Genomic DNA, 11911 nt, shown 5'->3' with positions numbered 1-11911 from the left:
ATACTGGGTGCTGGGGAAACACTGGTGACCCACAGACACAGCCCGTGGAATGAGAGCTTCCTCCTGCCACGGCCTCCTTCTCCACCCACAACTTTAATGGTTATAGAAGTTCCACGCCTTTAATTTCCTAACAGCCATTGAGCTTTTGTTTGAATTCACTTATTTTTCCTTTACAAATGTCCACTTGTCCCTTCCTCTGGGCCATCATGACTATAAATCATTGTCTGTGATTCCATGCTTAGAAAGAGCCAGGGCTAGAACCTACTCATTGGAGGGTTTTACGGGGTTATTCATTGTGACAGAAAATGCAAATGCATTGGCAGTAAACATCAGGGCAAAAAGCTACCTCAGCAGTACGCACAGAACGTAAATGCAGATGGAAATGGTGGGGAGAGAGTGTCATTTTTAGTAAGTAGAGCAGATACTCCACTTTGCTGAAAATATGAAATGCCAGAAAATTCTCCTGAATTTCTATGTTACTGAAAGACAATTAAAGTTGACCTGCTTCTTCTTTCAGGACCCTGGAATGACATTATATTTCACTATATTTGGTGTTATGCAGTGTGAAAAGCTGATAAAATAGCAAATACAAATTAGAAAGGGATTGTGGGGAGAACAGAGCTTTACTGAGTCATATCTACTCCCATCACCTGCAGGGAGGATCCTCCCTCAGTGCTGGCAAATTTCCCTTTTCTTCTGGTCTATTTTATACCAAAAGATCTTTTCCAAATGGTTAAGAATATGTTCCCCTGGCCTCTGTGGACGACTTGCAAACAGAGTTAAGGAACAGGGAGCCGAGCTCCCCAGATCCACTCAAGGATCAAGAAACATTGCCTTATCCTGAGCTGTTGATGGTAGCAGAGAAAAGGCTCCTTTCCTTCTCCTGACGTTGCCCTCCACGTGGAGGGAGCCCAGGAGCATTTATTCCTGGCACCAATGTGTTGGCTTTCTCTCTCCACCCTGGAAAGCGGGGTGGGATGTCCGAATGCAATTGGTGACTTAGGATGAGAAATTGGACATGCTAAACCCAGTCGCACCCTCTACCTCCTGGTCTGCCTGCAGAGAGCAAGTGTGTCCCTTGTTCCTCCAGACTGTAAGTCTGTGACCAGCTATGGCAGTCTGTTTTGGGGTTCAGTGTTAAGAAGCCCACTTGCCTGCAGATAAGTCGCAGTCTCTGCAGTGACCCTTATCAGTTATAGAGGTGCTATTCTGGCATTTTCCTATTTCTCAATGGGTACAGCTTTCAGACAAAGAACAGGGGCTCGTGTCTTAGTTTGTTCAGGCTGCTATGACAGAACACCATAGACTGGGTGGCTTAAACCACATTTATTTCTTGCAGTCTGGAGGCTGGAAGTCTATGATCAAGGTGCTGGCAGATTTGTGTCTGGTGAGGACCCACTTCCTGGCTTGCAGACGGCTGTCTTCTTGTTATATCCTCATGTGGCAGAGGGAGAGATCCTGTGTCTCCTCCTCTTTTATAAGGGCACTAATGCCATTCTTAAGGGCTCCGCCCTCATGACCTAATCACCCCCCAAAAGCCCCACCTCCAAATATCATCCCATTGGGGATTAGGCTTCAACATATGAATTTTAGGGGGAAACAAACATTCAGTCCATAGCAGCTAGTGACAGGCTGACCTCAAAGCCCAAGAGTTGACAAAGATGTCTCTGAGGTATCCTGGATGGTCTTCAGAGCATTGCTATCTTTCTCTAGGTCAACCACAACCCACAAGCCTCACTGTCACTAAGAATTCTTCTTGGGAGTGGTTAAGGAAGCTAAGGCAATTGCATTCCTCTTCCACACTCAATTCCCAGTCAAGACTCTGCTCATATGTCTTCAAGTAACCTCTCCTGATATTTTTAGCTAAACTGAATATTTTCGCTTTTTAATTTTAATACAGCTGTTTACTCAGGAGGCATATACCAACCTAGGAATGAACTATTTGTGGAAATGGCACCTGTCCCTTAAACAATGTGTGTGTGTGTGTTTGTATGAATGTGTCTGATGTGGCATGGTGTGTGGTAGAGTGTGGTATAGTGTGGTGTGTGTGCATGTAGTGTGTGTGTGTGTGTGTGTGTGTGTGTGTGATGTGGTATGTATGTGTGGGGCTGTGTGGCATGTGTATATGTTGGCTCCTAAACTTCCTCAAATTAATGGATTCACTTGTCAACAATCTCATTCCTATAAGCCAATAAAAACATTATATAGCTATTCATTACTGCACAGCAAATTACTCCCAAACTCAGCAGCTTAAAATAATAACACTTATTATCTCAGTTTCTATGGGTCAGAAATGCAGGAGTGGCTCAGTGGCACAGGGCCTCTCATGAGGCTGGAGTCAAGATTGTGGCCAGGTCTGCAGTCACCTGAAGTCTTGACTGAGGTCGGCAGATCCACCTCCAAGGTGGTTCACTCACATGGTGCTGGTGTTGGCAGGAAGCCGCAGTTCCTCCCATGTGGGCCTCTCAATAGGCTGCTTAAGTATCCTCACAACGTGGCAGCTGGCTTCCCAGAGCAAGTAGTCCAAGAGAGAACAAGAAGGAAGCCACAATGCCTTTTAAGATCTATTCTCAGAAGTTACACACTGACACTTCCACTACATTCTGTTCCTTAGAAGCGAGTCACTAACTACAACTTGCACTCAGAGAGTGAAATCAGGCTCCAACTCCTGGGAGGGGGAGGGAAATCAAAGAATTTGTACACATATTTTAAAACCACCATGAGTAACATGGTGCAGAAAGAGAGAAGCAAAGTAAGAAGAATCTTAAAATTTTCTGAATTTACTACAGCAGCAATAAAATATATTAATGTTTGAGCATTAGTGCTTCTTTCCCTCTACTGTTGTCCCAGAAGAACTGAGGTGAAGAAATGGGAAAGAGGGCCAGGCAGCGGACGACAAGGTGATGGAGGGGAGGTGTTTGGAACAGTGGAGACTCAGGACTGGGGCTGCCGCTGGGGGTAAGCTGTTGGAGAGGGAAAGGCTTGAGGGAGACTGGATTTAGGAAGCAGTGAGTGGGAGGTTATGAACAGGCTTTCCTCTCCTTTCAGGGACACAAGTAGAGATCAGAATCACTCGTGTTAACTCTTTGGTTTGGGGCTGCTTCGTTAAGTGCTACACTGTGGTGAGACTGGATCACATGGGTCTCATTATTTACTCGGGTTACATTCACATTTCCTGAGAATTTTCACCATGAACGTAAAATGGCAAGGAAACACTATTTTTAAAGCTTCTTAAATGCTTCTGCCTCTTACTAAAGACTTTTGTATTCTTGGTATCTAGCACAGCACTGTTCACATAGTGGGTACTCAATATTATCCGAAAAGAATCAAGTGAACAAGTTCATTTGGATTTTTCACATAATTTATGAACCAAGATGCTATAATCCAAAGGAACAGAGGAACAAGGTAAACTTGAAATGAAAATATTTTGGAGTTGCAATGTGTCCAGAATTCTTAGATGGATCAGGAAAAACAAAGGCAGGAGATTAGGAGCGTATCACCCCAGGGGTGAGCAGAGTTGCGCTTGGGGCCAGGCAAAATGTCAAGACTGCTATTTTTTCCTGAGGCCACAACCTTACTTTCAGATGCTCTTCAGGCCTGCGACCCTTGAGAGCAAATAGGGAGATGACAGAGCTAACTAGGCTGCCGACACAACCTGGAATCTCACAGCCCTACTGCTGGAGATGCCGACTGGCGCTCTGGGTCATTTCTGGGGATGCTGGATAGGGGGAGGTGGGGTCTGGAGGGCGGGGCTGGTTTCTAGTAGACTTTCTGGAGCAGAACCTGGAGATGTATGCAGGAGAATGTTCTCCAGGGCTCACATACAATTTCAGAAAGGCCTGGGGATTCTGGGGTGGCTCCTCCATTACTGTGGACCTCTCTGCCTCTGTTGTTTTGGTTTGTTGTCTGGCTGAAGGAGAATCTCAGGTTTACCAACAGGCTGCCTGGAGCAGAGGCCAAGAGGTGAGGTTCGCCAAAGGCCTTCAGTCTCAGCTCTGCTACCAATTTGTTGGAAGAAGTCATTTGTGCCAATTAGACACGGTTAGTAAAGGGCTGTAGTGTCTGGGAGGTAGGTAGAGAAACCAATTGCAAGAATAGGTGATCAATTCAAGTAACACATTACTTATGCCTCCAGTTCTTTTTAGACAGTTAGCTCCCATCAATCAGCTCTCTGAGAAACAGAGAAAATAAGTGTGCTTGCCTTGCTAATGGGCACATGGTCAGGACCGGGCAATTTGCGCAGAGCATTTTAGTTCCAAGATGAAATGCACTGAGAGACTGGGATGAGTGAGCTTCTGACTTGCAGGTGTGGAAAAATTCAGTTCTTTCCTGCACGTCTCCACTAACACAAAACAATCATGAGAAGGAACGAGGCCCTTCTCCCCTCTATCCTGGTCAAGAGTTCTTGCCCTGGCATGAAGTGGCTTTTTCTCCTACAGATTTATTATCTGTATTTATAGCTCATGTTTCACTGGAATGCACTGGTCAAGGTTGTTCATGCCTAGTATCTGCTCTGAACAGCAGGGCATCCATTCTATTTGGCTGGTGCCTGTTCTGGACACACTCTACGGTGATCTGTCTCCAGGAGTCATGCTCTTTATAATTCCCTCCCTATGAGTGAGGGTGGGACCTGCTTCAAATCAGTAACAGGGCAAAGGTGATGGAATGTCAGGTCCAAGATTCCTGATGACCATGAAGAAACCAACAGTTCATGTTGTGAAGACAACTATGGTGAAGGTCAGTGGCATGGAGCTGTGAGTGGCCTCGAGGAGCTGGAAATGTCCCCCCAACCACAGCCGGCAAGAAATGGGCCCTCAGTCCTATAATCACAAGGAAATGAATTCTACCAACCATCAGAATGAGCTTGAAATCAGATCTTTTCCTAGCTGAGCCTCCAAATGAGGATGTGGTCTGGCCGACACCTGATTGTAGCCTCGTGACACCCTGAGCAGAGGACCTGGTGAGACAGGCCAGGACTTCTGACCCACAGGAACTGGGAGCTGATGAACGTGTTTCTTTTTAAGCCTCTACATGTGTGGTCATTTATTAAACTAATTCATTGCACACGCCATACCAATAGTTAAATATTTGGTTGTCACCCCTACTTGTCCCATTCATTGCATAGTCACACACTACTTTGCAGAATATTCCTTAAACCTCATATTGTAACTATAGCTTCATGCAATTATGACTTTTTCTCTTCACTGGATTGTAAATCCAATGAGGGCAAGAACTCTGGTCTTGTACTTTTTAAAAAGCCCCACAGCATATCAAAGTACCTGACACACAGTAGGGACACAGTCATATGTGATTTGAGGTTTTGACCCTTCATTTGTTCAACTAAACCAAATGGGTCTTAGATTAAAGGCAGGTGGCCGACTTTGACTGCATGACTACTGGGTACCAGGTTAGACCTCAGACATGCAGAGAACAAATCAGAAGTCCTGACCTGAAGTTGATCATGGCTCAACCCAGCCAACGGGATCTTATAATCTCATCTCCTTCTCACCAGCAGAATCAGAAAATACCCAAAGATCCCTAGAGTTCTTTGTCAATCTGTCAAGATTATGATTCTGCTGATCCGGCCAAGGTATAACTGTAAAAGTTCTTCAGTGACTTTTTAGTTTGCAAGTAGAAGCAGCAAGAGGCACCTGCCATGCCCATCTTCAATGTAAACGGGGAGGAAGCCACCAAGAGAAATGGGCACATGCTGCCCTTCCTCAGTAGCCCATTGTGGGCAGCCCTTCAACTCCACGACTCAAGTGGCTCTATCCAGATTCAAGCAGACCAGAAACCAAAGCCATATTAGGCATGGGTTACTTTTTATTCACAGGCTTACAGAATATATTGAATTAAGAGGCAAGTCATTCGTTAAGTCTATTTACCAACAAGAGCTAAATATATATATATTCAGCCTTAAAATTCATCCATGGTATCTTGCATTGTATTGTAGATTGCAAAATCTGCTTTCATATACATATAAACTATTCTTATTTGGCCTAAGTTATGCATTTAAAATACATAAAAATGGTACCAAATGGCATATTGGCCAATTTGTCACAGGTCTTATACATTCCTGATAGTCAAAGAGATTGATAGGGATTGCATAGTTTCCTACTAGAAAAAAGGCAGATTCTGATAGAAGCAATGGAATGATGTCAGGATAAGAGTGCCTCAGTGTAGATCTCAGTAGCTTTACAATATAATTCTTATTTTAAATTGCATTACACTTGGTGCTCTTCATTAATAATTGGGATGCTGTTAAATTTGCCTGGTCTTTCCACCCCTCTACTTGCTCGGCTGAATCAAAGGAAACCATTATTACTTTTTCTTTTCTTCCACTTTATTTCTACTTTCCCAAGAGAGTTTCCTCCACAGCCATCTGCCCTGCTTTTCTGCCCATTCCATTATCCCCCAAGTCTGGGCCACCTTGCTCACTGCATCAGCATCTAGATTATAGCATTCCACTCCAGAATGCTGCTTAACAGAATCTTTGACCACGGCCTAATTAAAGAATTCTCTTCCAAAACCACGAGCGAAGGCCTGATACCTCTGCAGAAGAATCAGGAAGCCGGCTAAGGACATTTTCTTTAGATGGCATGCAAATAGACTCCCCTCCTGCAGACCTTCATCTCTCTTTCATTATACCCAGGTCGGAGAAATTTCCATCGTGAGTGTTCCTGGCAGCCAAACCTCCAGCATCCCACGCTGATTTCTTGCCTAAAAATACACAGCCTCTCACTCCATGGGGAAGAAAAATGCAACACTGCCATTTCCAGCACGCTCCCCAAAGGCTGATTACGGCCCGGGAGCAATTCATCATCACTCGTGCATTGGAGGTTTTAGTTTTTCCCTCATGGAACTCTTCTTGTTTATCTTGTGGACATTGTGACAAGAACCAGATGTGTCTCAACTTTAACATCCCTCCCATAGCTATCTGGGGAAGGGGTTGGGGAGAAACTATCATGCTAGCTAAAAACCCTCCTTAGAACAGAAAATTATCTGTAACTTCTGGCAGACTTTTAAGAGGGTCTTGCTTGTAATAGCAGTTCTGTACTGTTTAATTGTTAAATGGACCGGTTGATTGAATGGTGTCTGTTCAGCATGATTTTCCCTCCGTCTATGCACATTTTGTTGCATTTTTAATTTTATCTCAAAGTGCTGCTATATTCAAAATTGTGATAAAAAGTCTTTACTGGGAGGGCATGGCAGTGTCACAGAAAGAAAATATAAAGCCTGCTGTTCAGAGGGAAAGTTGTAGCTCTGCCACTCACAACTGGATAACCTTGAGCGATTGACTTAAGGTTTTCTGTGTCTATTTCCTTCTCTCTGACATTAGAATAATATCTGCCCTCCAATATGCCTTCAAAAACTGAAGAACTATTTATGAACAACTGAGATGAACACAAATGTACATTGAAAAATATAAAGTTTTGCCAAAACGCAGGGTGGTCTTGTTATCCACTGCCTGAGAACACAGTGCTACTCACACCTAAGGCTTGTTTTTAGAGTGTTCGTGAGAGATCTATTCCTGACCCCGTGGAGTTTGGGGACAAGTCCTCAATTTAAGGCTGTGTGGCTTGGCCACATGGCCATGTGGAGGGACTCGATCTGGGACCCTAGCCGCTGAGATTATAAAGAAGAAACAAACTGAGAAGATGTGGGTAATGGGAAGGAATAGAGATGCAAAGGCAGACTCTCCTAAGGCCAGCTCCACAGAGGATGGGCCCACATGCCTCTCTGCTTTGGGTTTTTGTTGCTGCTGTTTGGGGTTTTTTTGTTTGTTTGTCTTCCATTATTACTGGAAGAAAGCTTCTTGCAGAAATTGTTTCTTGGGGTTCTTGGGACGGAGCAGGAAGATTAATGAAGCAAAGCTTCCACAGCCTCCCGTCAAGAACATCTATGCTGTTTGGGTAAGTCGGCCAGAATACCTCCTCCCTTAGCACGGGGACTGTACATTGCAGCCTCCGATGTTGTCTGCAATTTTTTAAAAAGAAAAACTGATTGTAGCCGAGTGGGTTTCCCACCCTCTCATCCCCACACCCCTCCCCATCCCCAGTTGCTTTAGATCTTCCTTTCACTCTCCAGTGTCTCATCTGGACTTAGCAAGTCCCCCCACTGCCAGTCTCGCCCCCTTTGCTCCCTGGTTTTCCAGATTCCAGGCCACGGTTCCCAGCGTGGTGAGTGCAGAGGGCGGCCCCTAACTCCGCCCTCCGAGGTAAGGCTGGGAAGGGGGCCACTGCTCTGTGGAGGCAGCACTGGGAAAAGGTGCTCCCGCTGTCTCCTCTACATTTCAACCCGGCACAAGTGCTAGGACGGTCTAAGTGTCTCTTACACTCCTTGCCAAGTGCGCGTTTTTCCACCCAGGCTTGTTGCCTGAGGGGCTCCATGCGCCAGAAAGCATAGCTTGCCCGTCTTGACAGTCAGAGGAAAGGCAGATCAGCCTCCGATGTGAGGATCTGGGTATTTCTAGTCAATTCAAATAAACCAGGAAGGCAAAAGAACATGGAAGAAAGAGTGATTTGTGCTTAAAAAGGAAAACAAACCGCTTTTTTTCTTGTTTGCTCCATGGTTAGTAGGAAAGTTTCGAGCAGCAGCCCTACTATGTGTGGGTGAATTAGTTCGGCAGGAAGCCCTGAGCCTGCGGTCCCACAGTGTTCCCAAGAGTGCTGCTGTGACATGGCCGCATCGTTCTCTGAGTGCTGATTATTGCCTCCATCTGCACTGCTCAAAGTCTGGAAACAACAAACACATCCATATTTGTGACAGAACATCTACCTACTCATGACTTGGCAAACAATCATTAAAAAACAGCAATACAGGGCTTCCCTGGTGGCACTGTGGTTAAGAATCCGCCTGCCAATGCAGGGGACACGGGTTCGAGCCCTGGTCCGGGAAGATCCCACATGCTGTGGACCAACTAAGCCCGTGCGTCGCAACTACTGAGCCTGCGCTCTAGAGCCCGCGAGCCACAACTACTGAGCCCACGTGCCACAACTACTGAAGCCCACGCACCTAGAGCCTGTGCTCTGGAACAAGAGAAGCCACCGCAATGAGAAGCCCGCGCACCACAACAAAGAGTAGTCCCTGCTCGCCACAACTAGAGAAAGCCCGTGCTCAGCAATGAAGACCCAACACAGCCAAAGATAAATAAATAAAATAAACAAAACAAAACAAACAAACAAACAAACAAAAAACAGCAATACAATACAAGGTGACTGTACTTTCACAGCCACAAGAGAACTTGTTGGATTTCTCTTTGAGAGCCGCTCTTGAAAGCACTCATTTCATATTCTCTGAAGAGAACCAGCTAACCAGGCAGACTATCTACCTGGAACCTTTCACGAAACCAGACCCCATGAGCTTCCTAAATGGGCCTCACCAGAGATGCCATCTTGTCCCCTGCGTGTGGACGGGGATTCAGTATGTCTGGCTCCAAATCTGGTCCCTCTGGATCAACCTGAGACCCTTCCCACCCCCCAGCCCCAGCCTGTACCGGATGAGCCCCTGCCAGCACGTCACCCTGTGTAAGGGCATGGGTCTCCTCTGCGAGCGTGCTGGGAGAGGAAGGGGCACAGCCGTCACGGACACCCGGGGTTCTGCGATGTGGTGCCTCAGCACCTTCAGGAGGATTGGACTGGCAGCAGCAATATCAGCAAGTCGACAAAGCAGGACGGTGACGTGAGTGGGCGGGGAGGCAGGTGGGCAGGTAGGTAGGCTGGCATGCAGTTACTTGAAATATTAAGTAGCCCAGAGGACAAAGACACGCATCCATCACAGAATCATCTCTAGGTTTCAAATTACATCAAGACTTGTATAAAAAAGCCCTCTCTGACTCCACAAAACCTTACTTCAGAAATCCTACCAAATGCTCCACAGATGAACATACCTCTTCTATCGCTCTAAAGGACAGAATAAAAAGCACCATTCAGTCTTTGGCCTGTCTGCTGGTTACCCACAAACTCAAAGCATGGGTCCAGAGAAGCAGATGAGCCATGGAGAGTATCAAACAAGCACAATTGCTCTGGCCACCATGGGGGTCAGCTCTGAACCACAAGAAGAGGAGGAAACTTCTTTGTCTCACTCCTGGGTCCACAGTCTGTGATGGACCAATACGTGTGTCAGCAGAATATTTTTTCTGTAGCAGAGGAAGCAACGTTAAACATTATTTTGTTAACACACCCGTGATGAACAGCCATCTATATAAGCCAATGAAACAGTCAAGGCTCTGCTATTAGGGGGGATTCAGGAAACAGGGAAGGCTCAAAATAGCACTGCTGAGTGTTATCAGATTTTTAAACTAATCATCAGCAAATCTTTTCAGCTGACTTTGGCTTTAAGCGTTCTTACCCACTAGATTGCTAAAATGGAATGAGAAGGGCCCATAGTGTGTTTGGTCTTTTTTTTTTGCTTTTATTTCATTATAAGAGCTGTCCCATCTTATCCGATTTTCTCCTTCCTCATTAAAAAGAAAAAAAGGCGCATTATTTCCCTAGATGGTAAGAGTTAACGTTGTACTCCTTTCTCAGTAATTACAGGCTTTCAGATGTCTTTTTAAGTGGGAGAATGGACATGTCATGCAGTTAGCCAATAAATGCAATCCCTGATTAAAATATGCATTCTAAAAGTTTGAAAACTTCTAACTATTTCCCCAGTGCATTTGTAATTTCAGACCTGTGAACCTGGCTTTCTTTTCCCCCCTTGGTCCTCTCTTGTGACAGCTAAAGCTACGCGTCTTTTGAATTCACCAATCACACCTTCACAAACTTAAGTCAACAATTATGTGTTCAAAAATCTTTGTTTTCCCTTTGAAACTGGATGCAAAAAAGAAATCTCTCCTGTCAGTGGAGACGGCTGTGAAGGAACGAGGCGCCTGCACATAAATCTCCTTGAATTTTTTGAAGAGCTGCTTCTCTTTATCCCACTGGTATATCTGGGAGAACGTATAGTCACTCCCCAGGGCCAGGTAGTGATTCTCTTTAAAAGAAAAGGGCTGCAGGGTCATGGCCCCCCGGGATGGGAGAGCCTGGATCTCCACAAACTGCTTGCTATTCCACCGCATGACCCTAGAGTCCCCGATGAAGCGGGTGAGGGAAAGGTAGAGGGCGTTCTGCATCCTGAAGCTCTTTACGGCCAGCACATCTTCCATGTTGGGGATGTCGCTGTGGGGGACAAACTTCTTAGAGCTTTTATTCCACTGGAGGATGATGGGGACCTGGGAGCGGCTGGATAGGATCAGGTGTGATTTGCCGTCTATTTCAACAAACTCGGCGTCCGTGTCCCTGAACCACTCGTGCAGAGACTGGTACGAGTAGAATCCTTTGCTGTTCCACTTGTACACGGTCGACAGACCGGCTTTGGAGCTGTCTGCGATGACAAAGAACTTCTCGTCCTCGATCTGAAACAGCTCGATGTCGTTGGGCTTGGAAATGCGAGAGACTTCTATGTCCTGGAATTTGACAAACTTGGTCCAGCTCTCGTCGTATCTGTAAATGTGAGAGCCGCCGAAGAGCTGGGCCACCACCACAAAGACCTGGTCGTCGATGAGGATGGCCTTACAGCCCACGATGGACTGACCTGCGCTCCAGAAGAGGGGAGACGGGGTTAGGGCAGCCACTGTGAGAAACACTCGTCCAGAGTCAGAGAAAGACAAATATTACATGATACCACTCATATGTGGAATCTAAAAATAAAACAGGTGAACTTACTTATAAAACAGAAGCAGACTCACAGACATAGAAAGTAAACTTACGGTTACCAAAGGGAAAAGGGGGTGGATAAATCAGGAGTATGGGGTTAACAGATACACACTACTATATGTAAAACAGATAAACAACGAGGACCTACTGCATGGCACAGGGAACTATATCCAATACCTTGTAATAATCTATAATGGAAAATTATCTGAAAT

At 45.6% G+C, this 11911-nt stretch overlaps 1 protein-coding gene across 1 annotated transcript in view; it reads right to left on the bottom strand.

The window, feature by feature from the left end:
* Window positions 1-5803: 5803 nt before the first annotated feature.
* The window catches only part of LGI2 (leucine rich repeat LGI family member 2), a 31446-nt gene continuing 25338 nt past the window's right edge, over window positions 5804-11911 (bottom strand). The window contains exon 8 of the mRNA XM_082389221.1: window positions 5804-11577. Coding sequence (XP_082245347.1) covers window positions 10760-11577 — 818 coding nt within the window. The 3' untranslated portion in view covers window positions 5804-10759. The remainder of the gene's footprint in view (window positions 11578-11911) is intronic.

The sequence above is a fragment of the Balaenoptera borealis genome (genome assembly GCF_965194805.1).
Source record: "Balaenoptera borealis genome assembly, chromosome: 4".
NCBI lineage: Eukaryota > Metazoa > Chordata > Mammalia > Artiodactyla > Balaenopteridae > Balaenoptera > Balaenoptera borealis.
The sequence above is the reverse complement of the archived record's forward strand: the minus strand, read 5'-3'. Positions and strand labels throughout refer to the sequence as shown.